Source organism: Arctopsyche grandis, chromosome 6 (genome assembly GCF_051622035.1).
Source record: "Arctopsyche grandis isolate Sample6627 chromosome 6, ASM5162203v2, whole genome shotgun sequence".
Taxonomy (NCBI): domain Eukaryota; kingdom Metazoa; phylum Arthropoda; class Insecta; order Trichoptera; family Hydropsychidae; genus Arctopsyche; species Arctopsyche grandis.
Window position 1 is genome coordinate 9914714 of NC_135360.1, and position 23582 is coordinate 9938295.

General features: G+C 33.8%; 2 protein-coding genes across 3 annotated transcripts; both read left to right on the forward strand.

Moving 5' to 3' along the window:
• The first annotated feature begins 79 nt into the window (after positions 1-79).
• On the forward strand, positions 80-6577 carry LOC143913690 (kinesin-like protein subito). Of its 2 annotated transcripts, XM_077433655.1 has the most exons (12): positions 80-180; positions 432-1089; positions 1437-1580; positions 1661-1792; positions 1863-2016; positions 2095-2290; positions 4284-4426; positions 4506-4644; positions 4734-4989; positions 5087-5191; positions 5321-6147; positions 6226-6577. In XM_077433655.1, exons 2-12 carry the CDS (start codon positions 460-462, stop codon positions 6443-6445), a joined length of 2946 nt encoding a protein of 981 aa, XP_077289781.1. In that variant the 5' UTR covers positions 80-180; positions 432-459; the 3' UTR covers positions 6446-6577. The 2 variants fall into 2 exon arrangements, with proteins under 2 accessions (XP_077289781.1, XP_077289780.1); XM_077433654.1 differs by lacking the exon at positions 80-180 and having other exon boundaries at positions 331-1089; positions 6226-6574.
• Positions 6578-8430: 1853 nt separating this feature from the next.
• On the forward strand, positions 8431-21960 carry Pak (serine/threonine-protein kinase PAK 3-like protein). Its single transcript, XM_077433656.1, has 13 exons — positions 8431-8593; positions 11240-11373; positions 13655-13818; positions 16860-17034; positions 17118-17239; positions 17322-17426; positions 17904-18073; positions 18149-18268; positions 19154-19331; positions 19409-19610; positions 19688-19803; positions 19931-20149; positions 20229-21960. Exons 2-13 carry the CDS (start codon positions 11262-11264, stop codon positions 20310-20312), a joined length of 1767 nt encoding a protein of 588 aa, XP_077289782.1. The 5' UTR covers positions 8431-8593; positions 11240-11261; the 3' UTR covers positions 20313-21960.
• The last annotated feature ends 1622 nt before the right edge of the window (positions 21961-23582 follow it).

Sequence of the window (23582 nt, forward strand, 5' to 3'; positions counted from 1 at the left end):
TAAATTATTTAAAAAATGTAGGTAGTTTCTTTTAAAAGACACGGCTTTAAAACTGCCGCTTTGGACCAAACATTCAAACGCGTATTGTCGTTGTGGCCGTTGATGGCGGCTGTCTACTTGTTTGTATTGAACTGTCTGCGGCTCTTAAGTTTTGTTACCGGCATAACTTGTATATTTTCGGTTTGTTTTTATAATTTTCGATTTATTATACACTCACACAAATAATATATTACCGTGCAATCCTTCAAAATTGCATAATCCGAAAGATTAACGTACCTACAGAAATGTTTGAGTCCAAAGGGTGCTTTGCGATATTCAGCTTTACATTCAATGTATTTAAAGATCACATTTGTTTGATTTTTACGTGTGTTTTCATATACCAATATAAAATTCCATTGGAAGTGTTAAATGTTTTATATTTTTCTCTTCAGTCAATCAAAGCATAATCTAAACCCGAAGATGAGTTACACGGATACGACCGGCAGCACTGACCGGTCCACCACCTCGACTACGAATGAAATCTGTTCATTCCTTGAGCCCCGTGATCCAAGCATCACCAAACCATGGATGCGTCCCCATCCCACCGAAGGCAAAAATCTCTGCGATCTGTTCGAAGACGAATGTTCTCTGGACAATTCAGAAATCAACGATCAACACTTGAGAGTATATTTAAGAGTCAAACCGACCAAGAACTTGAGAGAGCAATGTTATTGCGTGCAGTCTAAGAATTCATTTGTGATGTACCAAAACAAATCTAACAAGAAGGCCAATCGAGTGAAACAAATATTTAATTTCACTCACATATTCGATGAGTTGAACAACACGCAGATCGAAGTGTACGAACGATTAGTTAAAAACAATTTGACCAAATTTATAGACGGTCAGGATTTCACCATTTTGACGTACGGAGCTTCCGGTTCTGGGAAAACTTACTCGCTGATGGGAACTGACTCTGAGCCGGGGATTATTCCTAGATTTTTGGAGGATTTGTTCTCACGAATTGACATCGACAAACATCCGAATTTTAAACCTTCCGATGGAAACACAATCATAAAACTCAGTGTTTCACAAAAAGAAAAAGAAATACGAGTAAGTATATAAAGGTTATTTTTATATACAGGGCATTATGTAATATTTTCAACTTTTAACTTTTTTTTTTTTAGACAATCGAAAAACAAACTGCAATATTTTGGTAATTTATTTAAAATTAATTTCATCAATTCAAATTCAGTATTATTCAATTAAAAATGGATAATAATTGCAATGTCTATAATTTCTGTTTGTAAAATGTGATGTATTTATGCATATCAATGATATATTTTTATCGTGATAATCTTCATAAGTTGATGAATTGTTTTGTTTTTCGATTACTTTGATAAAAGTAGTACAATTAGAAAAGGTTTGATTTTGATGTCTATTTCTGTTTATTTTTTTAGAATACTCAATCGATGAATAAAAATAATGTGAACAATTCGGAGATAAAGGATTGCCTTGAAACTTATCGACGGATGAGCACTGTTTTAATTGAACAAAACGGAAATTGGCCTTCGCAGCAGCGAAAAGTTACCAAAAAATATGATGTAAACTTATCGGCATTCATTTTTTCAATACAAATAATGCTTCCTTTTTAAAATTCTCGAGTAATCTCATCTTATTCTAGGTTTGGGTATCTTTTGCCGAAATATACAACGACGCCATATTCGATTTGTTGCGAGAAGATCCCGCAGTGCCTAATCAACCGCCGCCGCGTCTTCGGCTGATACGCGCAGCCAACAATCAACAATACATCAAAGTATTGTTCTTCGTTTTGAATGAATTCGATTACGTTTTACCATCGCTTAGTAACACGATTACATTTTCAGGGCATTCGTTGGGTGTATGTGAGAGACGGTGCTGAAGCTTACGCAGCCTTGCAACGTGGGAAATGTCGCTTGCATTACGCTCATACCAATATCAATAAGCAAAGTTCCCGATCTCATTCTATTTTCTTTTTGAGAATCGTGCACTACAATTCCGGTTTGTATATTGTTGTACATTTTCTATAAAAGGATTGATTGCTACAAATTTATGCTAAGCGTGCGTTGTTTGTTGTAGATTTCAGTGAAGATACATACCTGAGTACTTTCCGTCTGTGCGATTTAGCCGGTTCTGAACGAGCAAAAAAGACGGGAAACGAAGGAATGAGACTCACCGAATCGCGCATGATTAACAGTTCTTTAAGTGTCTTAGAAAGATGTTTAGCTTCTCTTCGTATTCAACAAGATGGGCAGCAATCACTGCCACCATACAGGTTTGTTTTAGATACATTTTTTGTTTTTTTTACCAAAGTGTCATTACGGGATTACTCCAAGGCGACACCTATGGCCTACTTTTTACATATTTTATTTTTTATATACATATATTTATATCGCCAAGCTGCTACATAAAATCCAATGCACTCAAAGAAGTATGGAACGCTGTATGCTTGGCATAACGAGGAAAGACAGAAAGCGGAACACGTGGGTGAGAAGTATGACAAGGGTAGTGGACATAGTGGATAGAGTGAAGAGATTGAAACGGGTCACGTAGCTAGGAGGATGGACGAAAGGTGGACAAAAGAAGTGCTTGAATGGTACCCGAGAGAATGCAAAAGGGTAAAAGGAAGACCGCAAGGAAGATGGGTGAACGAAATTAGGAAAATGTGCGGGGTGAGATGGATGAGTGTTGCGCAAAACAGAGACGAGTGGAATCGTGTTGGAGAGGCCTTCGTCCAGCAGTGGATGGCGAACGGCTGTAAATGATGATGATGATGATGATATATTTATATACCAGGAAGGTCTGACAGGTAAACCCCATTGTGTCTTTTTGGCCTGTTACAAACATCGATAAACAATTTACAGAGCGTCATAGAGACATCTATGGATAAATTTGCATTTTTATAAATCGGCTAATTTCAAGATGCTGAAAAACTGATTTGCAAGAAATGGATCAAGGTTGCCAATTTTTTGGAACCAGTTGGCAAAATTAAATTGGCAAACCATGATAAGAAACAATCGAACTAGAGCCACATATCCAGGGTCTGGCCAGCAGCACCGGGCAGGGATAGATCCCGTGACTAGAGGTTGTGATTTCTCGACTTTTTTTTGATTCTCGAGATTTGAGAATCTCATTTTCTCGAAATATTTGAATCTCGAGATTTTCTTTTTTGTTTCTCCAGTATAATTTTTTGTCATATAGTGAATCGATTTTTTTTAGCATATATGTAAAATCAACAACATTCAAAAATCAAAAGGACACAAACACTGATTATATATGTATGTATATTATATCAGGGGTTTATAAAAGACATGATGAAAGAAAGATATACATAGAGAGATACAATTGAACATTGAATAGAAAAAAAAGTAAAATTATATAAAAAAAATATTATAAAAGAAGGCATGAAAAGAAAATAAAAATATACAATAATAATTTAAAATAGTAAAAATAACAATATGTAACAAATAATTTTATAAAATTCCTAGTGTCACTACCCGGCTTTGCCCGTGTTTTTGTGACTAAAAGATGACGTACTGATCAAAATATAAAAATATTGGACATACCGGAAAAATAATAAAAATACTGACCATCTATGCATGTTAAAATACTGACTATAAATTGATTAATATCTAAGGAACAAATACATAAATAATAAATCAAACATCTTTGTTTTATGTGTATTACAGTGGGGTCATATTGTCAGTGAAAATATATTTTCACTGGCGTTTTAGTAAATCAAACCAAATACTTTCCCACTAGTGACTAGTACCTACATGCACATATATGTATGTATGTAACTTAAATATGGTGCGATTTCGTTGTACCATGTGCATATTTACTTATATGATGACCGAATAATAACTTACCGGACAAAAAATAAAACTACTGACCATCTATACATATTACAATACTTCACAAAATTACTTACGAATTAACAAGTATACAAATCAGTGAGTTTATTGAACAAAAACGAGTATATATATAATATTTCCGAGATTCTGATAAACAATTTCTCGAGATTCTGATAAACGATTTCTCGAGAAACGAGAATCTCGAATTTTCATAATAAAATATTCTCGAAAAATAAATATCTCGAAATTTCACAATAAAATATTCTCGAGAAACGAGAATCAAAATTTCTCGATCACAACCTCTACCCGTGACCTCTCAGTTGGTAGCATTATACACTAACCACTGAGCTATGTTGCTGGTTCTTATAATTTATTTATATAATATGCTTCATTTTTACAAACATGTTTTAACAGAGAGTCTAAATTGACGTCACTACTTCAAAATGCTCTTTCTGGAAACGAGGCTATTTCTATGATGGTGAACATTAATCCTGATCCACTCTTCTTTGATGAAACCCACCATGTCTTACAATTTTCTGCAATCGCCAAAGAAATAGGTACTGACTGCACTGTAATCATGTTGTAGATGGTTATTTCAAAAAGAAATTTTTTTTATAACTAATATTCTTATTTTAGTACGATATGTGGAACCTAAATTGGAGTCTTTCCGGCGGTCAAGGAGCTTTTCAGACGTATCATATAATTCCTTCAGTGAAACTATGGAAACGTCATTCGATGAAAATGAACTACAATTCCTTCGTGATGAAATTGAAAGGTTTTACATATTTATATTATGATTTTATACAATGTTTACATATTGAATTACATAAAATATAATGTTTATTCTCCTTTTTTTATTTTTAGAAATAAAAAGGAATTTGAAATTAAGTTGCAACAGAAAGAAAGAGATTTGCGTAAAGAATTAGTTGACAAATTCATTCAAATGAACCATCAAAAAGACATGGATTATGAAGAACGTTTGAAAAAGGATCGAGAAAGGCATGCAAAGTTTCACGAAGATGAAATAGATTATATGCAGAATAAGCATAAAAAACAACTTGAAGTTCTCAATACTGAAAATAATATGCTGAAGAATCAAGTTTTAAAGTTAGAAAAAGAGGTACAAATTTTATATTGCTAAAAATGTACATCCCTTGAATTTAACAAAAATATAAAAAATATTTTACCTAATCATTTTATTTCTTTTAATTTTCCAGTTACAAGAGAAAAATGATCATTTTAAGGCTTCATTTAAACAAGAAGTTGAATCTTTTTATTCTGAAAAGTGTACATTAACAGAAAGTATGAATTCTGAGAAACAGGTATATATTTGTACATATATTCATTTTTATATACATACATATGTATGTATGTATTGCTTTTAGTCTATAAAACATTTACATTCTTTATTATGGGTATATATGATATTAAACTGTTTGGTTATATTTCAGGATAGCGTAAGAACTAATAGTTTCCATTCTATTCACAATAGTGATCTTGAAGAAAATATCAAATCAACTCATTCCGATACAAATATTATAAATGAATCAGATTCACTCAACAAATCTTTCATTACTTCTCTCAATAATGTTAAAAATGAAATCGAGAGTCCAAAATGTAATCTTACAGATTCAGCATTTAATGATTCAAATTCACTTGACAAATCTTTCACCGAAAATTTCAATAATATTAAAATTGAAGTTGATAATCCAAAATGTGATATTACGAATTCTCATTGTAATGATAGACGATCAAATTCAACTAGCGTATTGTTTGCTGAATCTCTCAGTGATAACAATGAAGCTGAGAATCCAAAACGTGATCTTACAAACTCTCCATGTAAGGATAAACAATCGTCTCCAATAAAATCTACAAGTCCTAAAAGTGATGCACAAAATACTTCTTTAGTACGTACTGTATCTTCTCATGAAGTCTTTGAAGCTGTGACTGAAATCAAAAATATTTTGGAAAGAATTGAGATTGAATCAGAATTTGATGCAAATAAATCTATTATTAGCGATGAGCTTGACTCCAGTACAGATTCTACTGATAAAGAAAATGATAAACCAAATGACGGTGATGAAAATATGCCTCTCAATGTTTGTTTTAAAAATAGTCTAGAAATCTTGCCGTTGAACAGTAATTCTAATAATAAGCAAGAAAACATAACTTTTACTGTTAGTCCGAAGAGTAATAGAGAAAATATACCATTTAATATTGAAAACTTTTGCACTGTTAAGAAGGGAAAACCTGAAATCGATTTGCTGTCTTTGAATGGGTATTCATTTTTATTTTATCAAAACTTAACTTCTAATTTAAGTTCATGCTTAACTTTATGCTTCACTTTATTTTACAGGATTTCTAGTATAACTAAATCAAAACGTAAATTATTCTGTCGACGTGAATTTGATGAAAATGCTGCAGAAAATGTGCAACATCTTAAATCTACCAGACATTTGGATTTCAACGATGATTCACCTGGAACTCTTCAACCACCTAAAATTAATAAGCCTTATATTGTAGAACAAACAGTTCGAAGATCTAGCCGCAAAAAAACTACCAAGAAAATATTATAATGTAATAATATTTTTCTTTAGAGAATTTCATTGCAGACTTAATAAATTGTTAATATTTTAAATTTTGTAATTATGAATGAAATCATTTATTTAATTTTTGTGTACATTTAATAAAAATTTTATATTTTCAACAAATCAGTATTTTCTATTTAATTGACATTTTCAGTGTTTATCTTTTTACTATAACTTGTACATTTCCATAGTATTTAAGTTTTGAATTAACCTGGCTGCTTATAAAGAATAGTTTTAAATTTTTTATTTCAACTTTTTTTTTTTGCCGTCCCTTATTTATTATTTCAAAACAAAATTTTCTAACATCAAATCTTGTAGGTATTTTAAAAAAATAAAAATATTTAAAATCATTTATAGCCATTCACCATCCACTGCTGGATGAAGGCCTATCCAACACGCTTCCACTCGTCTCTGTTTTGCGCAACTCTCATCTATCTCACCCCGCACATTTTCCTAGTTTCATATACTCATCTTCCCTGCGGTTTTCCTTTTACCCTTTTGCATTCATGTATCCTCAATTCTATTCCTCTGCTAATATTTTAAATACGATTTTTATTTTTCAAAAAAACCTACCAAATTTGATGTTAGAAAATTATGTTTTAAAATAATAATAAATAAGGAGCGGCAAAAATATATATTGAAGGGTCGCTCAACATCTTAAGTACCTGCGGAGCGTTGAACATGTGCGACACAACACGTTTGTGTTTTATAATTTTTTATTTGTTTACATTCATTTTTTTTTTTTTACGCCAATTTCTGCCGCCCTTCAAATCTGCCGCCCTTGGGAAAATGCCCAGTTTGCCACTCCCTAGATCTGGGCCTGCTTACGTGTGCGCAAGTAAGATACAAGGGGACTCGGTATGACGTTACCTGTTCCTCTTGTATCTTGCTCGCACACACGTAAGGGCCGGGCCGCACCGTGCGACTTGCAAGCGACTTGGTTGAGGGCGACCAGACCAATGCATGCAGGTAGATGAGACATGCTACACCCGTCAACTTAATTGTCGCACACATTTCTATACATTTTTTCGTGTCGCGCAACTAGTCGGCCGACAAAGTTGCACGGTACGGCCCGGCCCTAAAGGACGCTACAGACGCTCTGGATTATCAGAGCGGTGGGTCTACGTGACGAGCCAGAATGTTAAATTACAGAAAACACAAATATCGGAAAGCAAAGATTGAAAATCGAAAGATCAAAAAAAAGGGTGCATGTTAAACGGTACATACTCACTTAATTTGCGCGAGCAGGGTACAACAGGAACAGGCTTTTCCTCCCGTATTCTGCACGCGCACATTAATACGGGAGGAAAAGTCTGTTCCTGTTGTATCCTGCTCGCGCAAATTAAGTGAGGATGTACGTGAGTATGTACCGTTTACCATGCACCCTTTTTTTATCTTTCCACTTAAGATATTTCGATTTTCGATCATTGCCTTCCGATATTTGCGTTTTCTGTAATTTAACATTCCGGCTCGTCACGGAGACCGCAGAGCGGTATGTCTTTTGGTAGATCGTGCGGCGAACGAACAGAATTTGGTTCGACGTGCGGCGTACTGAATGCGGTTCTACCTAACGGTGAATGTTTCTACACACACTACGGTCTGCGTCAACATCGGTCGTCGCAAGACATAACGCTCCGATATTCCAGAGCGCCTGTAGCGCCAAAAACAGCGAGAATTTCACGGCAGGCCACTGGTCTAAAGTGTCTAAAGCAAAAATTATAATAAAAATTAAACAATATATGTAGTAAGGGTAATTGGATTATTCGTCACATTGGGGTGGTCACAAAGACAATTTTTGCCATGAAAATCGCGAATACACAATATTTGGCACTCAAGTTCTCGTTACTATGATAGTTATCGTTAGTATGATGAACTTTTCGGCTGCCAGATGTTCCGTTGTAGAGATTTTAGTGACTTTGTGACGAGTAATCACCGAACCATATGTAAGTATGTTTGCATACTGGCAAGTTCATGGCAGTATAAATGTTGATGTTAGGAGCGTTTACTCATAGTCGGGGCGTGTGTTGGTCGTGGTGGTGCGCGGAGCGAGTCGGGCGCCCCGCGCCACAAGAGCCTCACCACGAGGTGCTCCGCCCCCACTCTGCCCCACACCCCTCCACCCCGCATGCCGTCAAGGTGAGACCCCACTCGGGAGCAGTTCGGCCCCATTCACTAACTCACTCACACACCCGCAGACCCAGCCGCCGCACTCCGCCCCCACCCGCACCCCGCACCCCGCACCCCGCACACTCCCTTCGCCGCTCTTCACACATGTCCACCATTTTCATTCACGACTGCTACACACTTCATTCCACTGACATGTCACTCTGATCACGTCAAACTGTGAATTTGTCATTTCGTACGGATTCTCCAATCAGTGCCGTTCCGATGAATCTTTTCACTTCGCTCGCAATTCGCGTTCCGTTTGGTTCGTTACGTTCGACGGTGAGTTAATGGTGTTTTTCGCTATGACTCATTTCGCAATTGTATGGTATGCTTTAATTGGTTCGAAGAAATACACATACATACACATAATGTCAATTACAAATTGACTCGAGCTGGTTTTGTATTGCATTGAAAAAAATAAGTCAAGTTCAAGTTCGGTAGTGACATTTGCACAATTTTTTGTAAAATATAAGTGTATTTGTATTTGTCTAAAAATATAATACGGTTTCATCGAATTTTGAGCGAATTCCGTATAAAAGTTGATAAAAAAACCACAACTATTGAACTATTGAACTATATAGTGTAAGAAAGTAGTCAAATTATTTGGACAGATGGAAGTTAAAAACAAATCATTTCTATGCCAAATTTGTCGGTACTATTTTGAAAATATCTTCGTCTTCTTTCCCATTTGTTCAATACTGAGCGTCATGGTCATTTCTATCGTCTGAAATCTGGTGGACGATCCACCTTCGCTCCTCCGGGTCTTGTGTCCGGTCGGAAGCAGTGTCTATAGACGATTCCGTCAGTTCTTTAACTTAATCTGACCATTTTATGAAAGATTGTCCTTTCACTGGCCTTCTCTCTAGTGTTCCGGTGACTACCAACTTCTCTAGACTCTCAAATAACATAAAATAAACATAAACCTTAAATAATAATAAAAATATTACCTATCAAATAAGGCAGAGATAATCAAATTAATAAATTAGTAAATAAACTAAGAATATGAGATATTAAATATATCATATAATTAAAACTACTTGGAATAAAAAAATATTTTATAAACAATTCCACATTCTTCCTAGCAATATATATAGTAGGAAAAAATCCCTTTTATAAATGATTTGAAAGTTTCTCTGAAATTCCTTGAAGATGAAGATGTTTTGTACGTCTTGCAGTCTATGGAATCTCCCTCCTGCATCATATTTCGAAGGCATATTATATTGAAAGTATACTGAAATAAAAAGGCAGATTAGTATGTGAAAAACTCACTGTTGAAACTGAGCAAAATTTGGAAGGATTGAGGCATCACCGTGTCTACGAAAATGCATGTGGTACAGGCTTTGGTCTTTCCTGTGTTTTATATGGAGTGGAAACGTGAACAATGCAAGAGCTGAATGTTGACGACTAACTGTTTTCCATTTTGTCTTGGATGTATCCTTCAGTTCTTCAAGCACATCTGCAAGACTTGAAAAAACTGGTATTTTTTAGTAGTAAAGGAAGGGGAAGATCCTAACAAGATAGTGTGACCAGGTCAAGGCTTTCACTGGGAAAACTAGTCTAGTCACTGGGGTAACGAGAGGGCTAAAGTCAGAAGGCGGAAAAGTCAACCCTCAAGCATGAAGAAAATGACAAAATAATATATAGAAATTTGTAGCATTTGCATATCGGAAAAATAAACTTGACATAATATATGTGAATGTTTAATTAATTATTCGCTTCTAATCGGTTTATGTATGTGTATTAAATATAATAATCTATTATATGTATGAGTTTATAGTTTCCGTTGGAAGTTTTAGAATTAAAAATACTGATAAATCTTGTTGGATTGTAATTTGTTTTATATAACTTCAGGTCGTCTGGATTTAACGGTGCTTTAATCCTCATTGGTCCTTATATTTAATCGCCGTTGCCGTGATAGTGTATCTAAAGCAGTCTCGTGATGCATTCAATTTTAAGATTTTTTTATAGTATGTCAAATGAAAATGATTAATAGCCGGTGTATATGTATTTTAGTACAAGATATAATGTATTCAATCGGCAAGATTTACTTATATGGAAAGTCAAATGAGCTTCAAGCAAATACTTGGAATATAATGAATGAAAGTTGCACTAAAATTGATTGCGTTTGAATCAGTTCGGAAAATCTTGTCAATTTGATTCAATTACTCATCGAATTCAACTATGAATAAGAATGACTTTGTTGGTATCAAAACAAAAAACCCTCATGCGAGTTGGTTCCGTAAGAAAAAACTATGCCGTTGAATTATTTCAGTTCAATAGGCTATGATTTGATTTTCAGAATTCCGACGATTGATTTATATCAGCAATCTATCTGGGTATTTATCGCCCATTCAATTTTCTAAATTGTACGTCTACAATTCTTCGAATATATACACGTTCCTTGCATTTATGACTCAAACATTGATAATTTCGTCTGACTGGTATACCTTTATTTACACACATACGTATATGATTTTTTTTTTAGATAAGAATTCGATAAAAGTATAAGTAAGAAAGAAGTAAATAAATTTCATTGCATCAAAGTACAAACAATATGTATATGTCAACAGTATTATCGTCAGTTGTAAACTATCGCAACCATTTATGTGCTTTCAGCTACTTCTGGGAAAACTGAAGAATGTCCAGCGACGAAGAAAAACCTCCGGCACCCCCTGTGCGGCTCACCAGCAACAGGGGGACCGACAGAGTGGACTCTGCCCCTCCAGTAGATATGAAACCGTTGCCAAAAGGTATATATATTTATTAATTTTTATATACACTGTCCTACTTTATCGCACCTAATTATGTCGAGGTAGTTTTTTTTTATTTTTATTTTATTGAGTCCGATGACTTATTTAGAAGTGTGCGAACGTCTGGGACTAAAAATAATTTATGCGTATACGGGACTACGGATGTCTGCTTATAGAATATTAAATGCTATCGTTCATTGACAACACATCCTCAGTCGTGTGCAACCTTTTTATCGGTCAATGTGGTCATGCGACACGTATGATATTATTTTTCTAGTGTAATATGACGTTTCTGAGATGGCACAAGACCACAGTGAGTAACCCAAACTTTAATATTTGGCATTCGGATTTCTACGTTATAAGCGAAGACATTATCTGTACTGTTATCGATTTGTAGTGAACGGTGGCATTGCTTCAGGTATAAAATTCAATTCTACGTAAGACGATGTCACACAGTTTTTTTTGGATGATTTTGCACATGTAAAAACGCTAGCACGCCTGATCTATGCTATGGCACCCAGGACTAAAATCACCCCTGGATTATTTTTTCCGTGTATTGCTATATATGTAATACCGATAATGGTGATTTCCACATTTGAAGAAACTTGTCCATAGAATCGTACGAATTAACAATGACCTGAAGTAACGCTCTTGTATATGGCGTACGGCTCAAGTATTTTCATAATTTCAATTAACTTTGATGGAAATTTTGTTTTAATTTCTCATCTACTATTTATATTTTCTAGCTGGATTAGGGATTTTAAAAATACCGATATTTGTCACTAACGCTCTGCCGAAAAAAAAATCGCAGTACTGCTCTTGATTTATTTTAGCAATTTGTGCAGTAATATTTAATTATTAGTCGGTTAATCGTTAATCGCGAATAAGGTGGTAACTAACATTTTTTAAAATTTTTAGGTTTTTTTTTTGGAATAATAATAACGTCATTTGTCTCCTCTATAAAAAAATTCTTTAGCTCTTTTGTTTCTATTAGTAAACCAACGTTGCCGTTGGATTTTTACGCGCGCTCAGTGGAATAACGTGGTTTAAAGTGTTAACATGTCTGGAGAAGCGCCCGTCGTTCTCTCTGATAGTGCTTGTTTGTTTTACGTAAAAGTTGTGAAATAACGTTGTAAATGCATTTGTGGATCATGTTATTCCACCTGTCCACATTTTTTTTGATTATAGTTTGGTAATTTTTGATTTTTAAATTAAGTGTGTACGAAAATATGGCTTGATTTACAAAAAAAACTTAAAATATCGACTCTGATAAAAAGCGTTTTTCTTGATCATTATAAAATACAACTTTTGTTAGTTACCACCTTATTTGCAGTACATTTTCTATTATTTTATCGAATTTTTTAATTGATGACTTTCTTAATTACAAAATAATTTGTTGATTTTACTGGATGTAAAAAAGTAAATAAATTTTTGCATGCTCTTTGTAATTTTTTCATAATTTTTGTGTGGAGGGGGTTGTTTTGGCTTTTGAATGTTATATACATATATATTTAAATATTTGTCGAGTGAAAAAAATAGGTTTTACAGTCAGTTATACATATTTGTATGCATGTATTCGGAAATAGTCTCTGCTATCAGTTAAATAATTTCGGCACATTTTATCTTTGATTTTAAATTTATGATACACTATCAAGTATACAATAGCAAGTCAAAGGGGATGTTGAGCGTTGACTCATTCTTCGACTAAACTAGCCGGTACAACGTTTTCTTTTAAACTCTTACCAATTCAACTATAACATAAAAATAATACCAGTCGAATTTTTAACCAAAAACTAGTAGTACTGGTATTGGAATCGTTAAGCTAGACGTAGTCTTTCCTGTTAGAAGTACATAACTCATATGACAATTAATGTTCACCGTTTGACGAATGTTTTTTATACAATACAAAAACGTATTTGCAAAGTGTAATAACAGTAGTCAACGGCAACTACTATATACCGTTGTTTATACTTTGATTAAATTTTACTTTAGACTACAAAAAACACAATTGCGTCACAAAATAATTCAAGTGGGCTAGTTCCATCGTGCAAAACTACATATACAATATGCTCATTCGAACATTCGATGTATGTATGCTATGGTTTGTTACGCCTGGATCGTATCATTGTGCTATTACAATAAGCATTGCTAAGGCAGTGCGAGTCCTCTTTCCGTTCCGTCACTTCCATATAAGCTTTCGGAAGTCGAGCTCCATTCTTATTGAGCTCGCGCAACGTGACACTTTTACCACGTATATAAACCTTTTCAATTTTCGTTTCAGAGCCCGACGACGGCGGCGATAGAAAAAAGAAAACATTAAAAGCGAAAATGAAAGGTTCTAAGAGCGCGTCGTCCCACAACGACAGCAAACCGAACATAAGCTATCCGACCAACTTCGAACACACCGTTCACGTCGGATTCGACGCCGTCACCGGAGAGTTCACTGTAAGTTGGACCGTCGACTGAAAACAATGACCATTTGGCTTTTAATAAATATAAAAAATATTTTTTTATTTATTATTTAAAAGATATGCGCTACTAATGAGTGCGAGGCTTGGGTTTTGAGTATGTTGTATAGCTTTCGAATGCCAATACATATTTATATATTTATTGCACCGTGTTTGTTATTATATATATATAATGTATATGATGAAGGCAGCATTTGTTTGTGTGAAATATCACAGTTGCATTCGTAATGTAGTTAAAGTTTGTTTGGTTCACTTGCAATGCAATTTTTTTCTGATGCGAGTTTGAAACTTTCCACACGTGCGAGTTTGTAGTGTATAGCTATTTAATGCATGCCTTTAGAGTTGCGTGTGCGGATGAGGCACCTCCGCTGAAGTGTGCCGTTGTATGGAGCACGGCAATATGTTCGTCTTTTAATTAGCAGCGTCAAAGGCAAAGCACATTTGTGATTAAATTTTATCTAATGCGAATCGGTGTTGAATAAATAATTTTGTTTGTAACGAATATTAAACGTATGTCACGTTTTTTCGCACATGATCTTTCGCGCTCTTGGCTTGAAAGTGCTCCAAGTATTTTTTGCTTTTTATTTTCTAGCGTTTTATTGATCTGGATTGGTGTGATATAAATGATACGTACGTCACCTCGGTGCAAAATTTAACGATGTGTTTGAAAAAGTTCTAGAATTGTTATTGTTGTGGTTTTGATTTCTTTTTTTTTTATATTTCCAAATGGAGTATTTACGACTTATATTGAGCTTCCTGTGTTCTTTCTTTTTTGTTTCAAGCTGCCTCTCACAGTAAGTAAGGCTTGTCCGGCCATATTAAGTGCATTACAGCTTAATCGCTTCAATTAGTTGACGTCTTTATTTTTTTACTGTCTTGTATTCGTTTGTGAAATGCATGAAAGTTTCGTACGGCTTGATCTATTCGAAATTATTAGATTTGAATAGTTTTTGTATAATTATATGTATGTATGTAAAATATGCTCATAAAGTATGTTTGATAGAAGCGTTTTGTATCGATTTTGAGAAAAACAACACATACAGTGGCGACTCGTCCATATGGGCGGCGGGCTGCAGCCCTCCCAGTATAATACATGTTCATGCTATTTTTGTCATCCATATGCGCCGCGGAGCTGCAGACCTCCCAGTATAGTACATATGCATGCTATTTTTGTTTACATTTGGTTACCGGTATGGTTAACGAGCCACTCATCCCCCCACCCCACTTTGAATTTTCACGAGCTGCCACTGAATACATACATAATATTGTCAAAATGTTTTTTGCTACTTGTTCATTAGTTAGGCTCACGCTTCTTCCTTAGAACATTTATTTCGCATCGCTGCGACATCACGTTTCAGCTATATGTCATTAGATGTCTCGAGTGCTAAAATCAGTATTCGCGCGCGTTCATGGCGTTAACACGATGGTGGCCGCTGACTCATATTTGTATCATGTTGGGTGCACAACGCTTAGTGGCCGCTGGTATATGATTTACGACTGCGCGAACTGTTTCAGTCCGCTGATATATTTTTCTATCACGTTTGCGTCAAACGTTTGTGGCCGATGATACAAGTTTGTATCACGTTTTCATTTATGACGAAAAAGTGATACAAATATATATCAGCAGACTGAAAAATATATTCGCACAGTCATGAATCATATATGTATCAGCGACCAGTAAGCGTTGTGCACCCAACATGATACAAATATGAGTCAGAGGCCGCCATAGTATTAATACATACAACTTAAAACGTCAGTAATTTAATTATAATGTCATCCGTGAATCTCGAAAAAATTCAACAGATATAACGAATGTGTGGTTCTGTAAGTCAAGAACGATTTGGGACTTTTTGAACTCTTATCTCGATGCGACCCCTTTAACACTATTCTTCAAAACATATCTTCGTTTCCGCTATGAAACGTATTAGAAACGCGCGCGAATACTGGTTTTAACACTTAAGACTTCTGTTGATATATATAGTCGAAAAAATTAAAGCGCGAGGTATGAGCCTAACTAGTGAACAAGTACCTTTTCTATTGATTAATTAGATTTTTGTAGTGTAAAATAATATTAAAAATTTTTTCGTTTGTATTTATCAGGGATTTGAACGAAAAGACATGTTCCATTTTCGTAATTTTGTTGTATAAATGGTACAGCACAATCTTGATAACCAGAACCAGTTATTTAAATGTTGCTCAATTGTAAAAGTTTATAAACGCTCAAGCAACTAAATTGCCGTTGGTCGTTTAACATCAAAATAGATCTACTTGTACATTCCAGCAAATGGAAGACGTTGTAAATTTCAAATTTTCGTAACTAAATGATTGTCGGTGTACATTTTCCCATTAAAAATACTATTACTGGAAAAATTTTATACTCTTTTACCTATGGATTGATTTTCCGCAACATTTCTTTTCACACAATCCAACCCGGTAAACCAGTGTACATGTATATGTACGTATTTATGGTGTCTGTTTTATATATTACATCTTTGCCAATTTACATACACATCAATATTTAAAAGTTCAAATTTCCCATGTTTACATATTTACATACGAGTATTTGTAGATGCTATTTACATACAGTGTTTGCATAGTCATATCAACGCGTATTTTCATTAAAAATGTAATATTATATGTAGCTCGTTTATTTATTTATTAATTTTTTTGTATTATACATAGGTTTTTGCTGTATACATAGGGTTAAATTTACCCCATAATACAGTTGCTCTTGTAATTTAAGCTCAACTTTATCATTATTTGATAGTGAAATGAATTAGTTCAAACCTGGCACTCCTGTACCATACATAAATTGATCTGTGTTATGTTTTCTTAGAAAATTTTATTTATAGTTGATTGATTAGTAGTTCATGCTTTTGTAGTTTACCGTATGGTGTGTGTGTGTGTGTGCGCGTGTTTGTTACATACATATTGGCTACATTCCATAATTTCCCAGTGCATTATTATTATTGAGTTTTCACGTTTCAATTAGAGGAAAAACTTTTCTTTCGTTTTCAGGGTATGCCGGAAGCATGGGCGAGACTTTTAATGTCTTCTAATATAAGCAAACAAGAACAAAAGAGCAATCCTCAAGCTGTGCTAGACGTACTAAAATGGTACGATGCCAGCAACAACCAACCGCCGCTCTCCAAATACATGACCCACGCTCATGTGCATCACACTACCCACTCAGGTATAAAATTGAAACGGTTTCAGCTCAAAATTCAATGCAATGTTATCAATAAAAAAAATACTGTTATTGAAATGTACTATTAGGTTCCTCTTTATCGCGAGTATCTTCAAGTAGTCCCTCCAGTAGTACGCCGACTGATTCTGAACAACATCCAGAACCTCCACCACCACCGCCACCTTCTAGACCAGACCGTACAAAGAGTATAGTAAGTATAATATGATTGTTTTATTTTTTTTATTATGCATACTAAAAATTTATATATTTTAATTATTAATTTTGTTTGTTAGTATACAAAGCCTATTGAAGAGGAATCGTTACCGAGCAGCGGAGGACAAAGTCCTCGTCATGCTCCCGCTCCTCCTCCACCGCCTTGTGCCTCACCGATACCACAGGTACATTTCCGATATGTTGTTTTTTCCTTTTGCTTGTGTGTAGGAAAGGGTGTTATGACAAATCACACACTGACCTTACACTCAACGGCGTTACGCTCACGAAATTTCACTCACGTGACAAATTACTCACGGACATTACAATCACAGATAAATCACTCACGGAAGTATTAAAATAGCTATTTTTTACACAATAATTATCCCAAAACTCGATTAATCGTATCGTGACTAATTAACACACTATCCTATCACGGATAAATAAATAAAATATGTACAAACGTTTAATTGAGTTTTGGAATAATTATTGTGTAAAAAAATAACGTTTTTGCACGCTATTTTAATAATTTCGTGAGCCAGTTGTCGCGTGAGTGATTTGTCGCTGAATTTCGTGCGTGTAATCCCATTGAGTGTAAAGTCCGAGAGTGATTTGTCGCGGAACCATAGGAAAATATTTCAATTTTTTGCTTTGTTTTATTTCAGGTGACAAACAGTGTCAGTTTATCTCCACCGCCTAGCGTACAGCAACCTATTTTAGATAAAAATAAAAATGCTGTCGTGGGAACTGTAACTCCATCTGCGCCGTCACCTCTGCCTTCACCCGTCCCAACCAACGGTGCCCCAACTACCACCACGCCACATCAAGACTCTAGGTTCGTCGTTTGTCTCATTTTTTTTTTCGTTTCGATTGATTGTTTTTCGGTCTAATGTGTATGTGTAATTTATAGAGTTGCTGCACAAAGAAAAAAGAAAATGACTGATGAAGAAATACTAGAAAAATTGAGAACAATTGTAAGCGTAGGTGATCCCAATAGAAAATATACTAAAATGGAAAAAATTGGACAAGGGTGAGTGTTTGATTCTATTGAGTATTGATATTTAAGTTTTCGTTGAAAACTCTCTCAAGTCAAATTAAATTTTGTTTTAAATTTTAGTTATCAATTATTATTTGGTAAAATAAATTTGTCTCGAAGCAACATCATAGTGCAATGGTAGAGCTAATGATTCTAACGACATGATACTGATTCTAATGAGCTAACGACATCTCGTTCATGGATGTTTCGTTCACCGAAAATTCGCTCACAGCATTTCGTTCACCGCCAGCCCATTCACTGACACCTCGCCATCTCGCTCACTGATGCTTTGTTCATGGACGGTTCGTTCATGCAACCCGCTCACGACAGTTCGTTCACGACCTTTGGTTCACTGAAATGTCCACAGATATTTCGTTCACAGATATAAAATAACTCGTTCTCGGAGCTCGAACAAAGTGTCAGTGAACGAAATGCTGTGAGCTAGTTGTCGGTGAACGAAACATCCATGAACAAGATGCCATGTCACCAGAGCTAATGCATACCAGCAGATAGGTCGTGGGTTCTAGTCCCAGCCAAATACGTTGAGATCTTGTGGCTATTAAAAAAATACAGATCGACCCTCTCCTGTTAGAATTTTCCGGTTTTTCAAGCTTAATTGTTGTGACGGATCCAACAAATCAATATCCCCCCCCTCAGTTTCTCGCAAATTCGAGTTATTAGCATCTCGAATTTCTTAAATCTTATAAAATGCTACTTACACAATGCATTTCTCTAAAATTTTCCGTGTATCAAAAAATTTGTTGATTATCCACAGATGTCTCTATTATTATATTATATTTCCTGTTATGTTTGAAAAACTGTTACTACTTATGTATTTATGTACAAAAATAATCTAACCATATGTGTGTTTGATTTCAGAGCGTCAGGCACTGTTTATACAGCAATAGAAACATCCACCGGAATGGAAGTAGCTATAAAACAAATGAATCTTGGGCAGCAACCAAAGAAAGAACTCATCATAAATGAAATTCTAGTAATGCGGGAGAACAAACATAACAATGTTGTCAACTACCTCGACAGTTACCTCGTCGCCGAGGTGCGTATATAATATTTCTAATATATGTACGGATTGTACGTTTGCACCGTTAGGTTTATACGATCATGTTATTGTAGGAATTATGGGTCGTCATGGAATATTTGGCCGGCGGTTCCTTAACGGATGTCGTCACAGAAACTTGCATGGACGAAGGTCAGATAGCTGCAGTATGTCGTGAAGTTTTACAAGCTTTGCGGTTTCTTCACGCCAATCACGTCATACATCGTGATATTAAGAGCGATAATATACTACTAGGATTGGATGGAAGCGTTAAATTAAGTAATGGATTGTACTTTCTCGAATGATTTGAGTGTTTTTGTTCGTTTAAATAATTAATTTAATATTTTTATTTGCAGCCGATTTTGGGTTTTGCGCCCAGATATCGCCCGAACAATCGAAACGAACAACAATGGTCGGTACACCATATTGGATGGCACCTGAAGTTGTGACGAGGAAACAGTACGGTCCCAAGGTAATGTATAATAAAATCATCCTAGCTTGTTTCTTTAACTTATACATATATCATTAATTAGTCTTAGTAAGTTTATAACATTGGTACGATTATGAGCCGTTCTCATTATTTTGGTTGTATGTTTCAGGTGGACGTTTGGTCTTTAGGAATTATGGCAATTGAAATGATAGAAGGTGAACCACCGTATTTGAATGAGAATCCGCTTCGGGCGTTATATTTAATAGCAACTAATGGCAAACCCGAGGTCAGGGAACGAGATCGTCTCAGTCCAGTTTTTAGAGATTTTCTCGACAGATGCTTAGAAGTCGATGTAGAACAGAGAGCTCCCGCACACGACTTACTTAAGGTATACTCCGTCTTGTGTTATTGCTTTGTATACGTGTGTGTTGATTTTTCTTAAACTAATTTGTGTTGATTCGTTACAGCATCCGTTCCTAAAGTTAGCGAGACCGCTCGCTAGTTTGACACCTCTCATCATAGCAGCCAAGGAGGCTGCCAAAGGACACTAGCACTGTGTTATTTTGCTCCGATTCCAGTGTGTACATATCACTGATGTCCAAACCTTTAATGCAAAAACATGTGAATAATCATGTAATCAAAAAAAATATATATATATATATATAAATAAATTCCATTAATAAATATTGGTTAGGTCTATAATTAGCATTGTCGGTTTGCAGTCTCGTTACAATATAAATAATATTATATATAAATAAATTTATCGCATATGTTAGTTTTTAAATTCTTTGTTTGTTTTTGATTTGCATTGATATGGAAGCGTGTGCAAAGCTTCGACATGTCAATAAATAAGCCTTCAATTCGTTTTATAAATCGTAACCAAAGTTTGTTAATGGTTTAAACTAATTGAATAGTGGAGCATTGTTAACTTTTGTACTAAATAATTAGTCACTATTGTAGACTTTAGTCGGTCATTTAATATCGTGTAGGAAAAATGACTTTGGCGTAAAAAATTTTTGACATTGTGTGTGCGATCACGATCTGCGGCATGTAAAATATTTCGATATTTATTTAACAAATTAGACTATATGTATTCGTATTTTTTTTTTATAATTTTAGAAAAAAAAAGTGGCTATCGACGTTTATATATGTGTGCAAATTCACTTACGTGCTATTAATTTTTATTTTTTTTGTGTGTAATCGCTTTTTTTATATAGTTTTTATTATTCGAAACTGTAATGTGTTACCAGTATTGTTTTGGTTCGTAACGTCTTTCTGCGCGCCTATATGGTTTGGGGACATCACCTTTGTTGTCGTTTTTTTTTTCTTCTAATAAATATCAGATATTTTATTATTGTAGTCGTTTCTTCGAGACAAGGTGCCATTTTATGAAGTATTTGTGTTATGTTCGGGCTGCTAATAGATTCATAATGTGATATATTGAATATATGTATGTAATTTAGCTCACAATATAAAGACACTATTAAAGAATAGAGATGAATTCATGCTTAGAACAAAAAAAGTGATTTTTTTCGTATTATTAAATAGTTAATTTTTTAAGACTATTTTAAAACATTTTTCACGTTTACTATGTGGCAACAATATCTAACTCATATAGTTTGTTAGAATTAATAATAAACATATTTGTACTGTTTTTATTTTCTACGAAGGTACATTTCGATATTTAGAGTTTTTAAATATTTTTAAACAAATTTTAAGTGTAACTATTACATTTTATATTCGCTTTGAATGAAATTTAATCTATTTTCATTTCGTTTTTACTATTGTAACATTTAACATCGTATCTCATCGCTTTATTTTCATACATCATATTTTTTAAATACAATTAGATTAATATGTATTTATTGCTTTTTTTAATATTGATTCTATTGTTATAGTATTTATATAACATCACGATCATAATAATCCATTATATATTGTAACGATAGCTATATTTTTCTTATATATTATATATAATATTTTCAATTACTTATTCGCGATGTTCCTAATGATAATTATATTACATAAATATTCATTTTATTTTATTCGCATTTTTACGAATTGTAATGTATGTTAGGTATTATTAAGTTATGTTTTTTTTATATTAATATTATTTAACTAATTTGATAAGCGGTCGCCTGGTGCTTTTATATTTTTATATAATGTTCTTTTTAATTAATAAACAATAATAGTTTTTATAAAAAATATCTATCTAACAAAATGGCAATTCCAAAATCATATTTTTTAGTGATGTCCCCCCCTCCTACATTTTTTTAAAATCTTTTATTGAGGTGCATATTTAGTTAATACTAATGTTAATACAGTATTAATATTTTGTCCTAATTTTTTTTTTTTACTATTATTATTTTGTACTAACATTCATTTTGAAAGTTATAATTACGTTACATAGATGTTTAAACATTGATCGCAGCTTTTTCCATATTGCAACATTCATAGTGAATGTTCTCGTATTGTATATTCTCACTGCTATTTTGTTGTTTTTTGGACTTGATGTTTGAGATTAATTGAATTGGAACTACGTGACACATTCCAATTTGTCTGATGAACTGTATGCGAATGTGAATTAGTATTTATGTGGGTGAAACTTCGTACGGTGTTTTGCGTCGTCGACGAACAAAATTTTTTAAAAATGTGATGTACAAACGCGACTGAAATTAACCAAATTCACTGCCGACGAATCGACGTTCGACATCAAAACTGAATCGTTCGTTCGAAGGCTGAAAATAAATAAATAAAAAAAAATGATAGGTAAGAAGTATGATGGAAATGAGAGACCAATTAGTTGAAGTCATCTATAATTACGAACATATACTAGTCTATTTAGTAAATCTTAATTTCTAATAGAAATTTCCTTAGTGCGAGATATATAAATGTATTCCGTTATGAATGGTTTGAATTTATGTACATAAGTTTCTTCCGCCGCTCGAGCGATCCTCACATTTGTTTTTATTTTTGTATTTATATTCATAATCATCAAAATCATCCATTGCATTTATAATATAAATGTATTTATATAAATCGTACAATAAATTTCACATTCGTAATATATTTTAACTGTACACATTCAATCTATTATGAAACTCCATTGTTGTAAGGCTGTTTACGACTGTATTTTTAACGTAATGTAATAATTTCATTTCAACATCATAATACTTCCAGTATGCACATTTTATAAGAATGATAATACATAATATACATAGATTCGCCGACATTTCCATGTAAACAATCAAACGTACATTTTTCACATTTGCATGAATTTCAACATTGCATAATAATTTATTTAAGATTTTACTAAATGCTAAAAAAAAAATAATAAAAAAATAGCGTTCTATTAGACAATTTATTTTCGATGTCTTCTCGACTTTGGAATCTTAATTTGCGAATGAAAAAGAGAAAAAATATATATCAGAATTGTGTCATATATTATTTACGTACCAAACACGTGTAGATATGCGAATATTTACATTCGTACGTATGAATTTGTAATATACGTTATTTATAATGTAATTAGTTTTTTTTTGTTTTGTTTTCAAAATCAATTCATACAAATATTCCACAAATTAAAAACGAAAAAAAATTTATATCAAATACCTATTATGAATATCGAGAAAATATATAGTAGCGGTCGAATGTATTTTTACAAGCTTTTTTTTTTAACATTCGGTATGCTGTTTGTTATCTGTCAATGTATGTAGCTTCGGGCTTGTCGAAACATTGTTGATATAAAATATCATTTGTGCAATTTAGACGCAGCGTACTGTCTGTTAAACTCGACCGAACGTAGAAATAGGTCATATTTT

What these genes read in the sequence shown, in the direction of transcription:
- Pak (XM_077433656.1), top strand. Translation starts at nt 11,262, where the DNA reads ATGTCCAGCGACGAAGAAAAACCTCCGGCACCCCCTGTGCGGCTCACC. An exon ending in GCATCACACTACCCACTCAG is followed by an intron (nt 17,035 to 17,117) that starts GTATAAAATTGA and finishes ATGTACTATTAG; the next exon opens with GTTCCTCTTTATCGCGAGTA. An exon ending in ACGCCACATCAAGACTCTAG is followed by an intron (nt 18,074 to 18,148) that starts GTTCGTCGTTTG and finishes TGTAATTTATAG; the next exon opens with AGTTGCTGCACAAAGAAAAA.
- LOC143913690 (XM_077433654.1), top strand. Translation starts at nt 409, where the DNA reads ATGTTTTATATTTTTCTCTTCAGTCAATCAAAGCATAATCTAAACCCG. An exon ending in AAGTTACCAAAAAATATGAT is followed by an intron (nt 1,581 to 1,660) that starts GTAAACTTATCG and finishes ATCTTATTCTAG; the next exon opens with GTTTGGGTATCTTTTGCCGA. An exon ending in TTTTAAAGTTAGAAAAAGAG is followed by an intron (nt 4,990 to 5,086) that starts GTACAAATTTTA and finishes TTAATTTTCCAG; the next exon opens with TTACAAGAGAAAAATGATCA.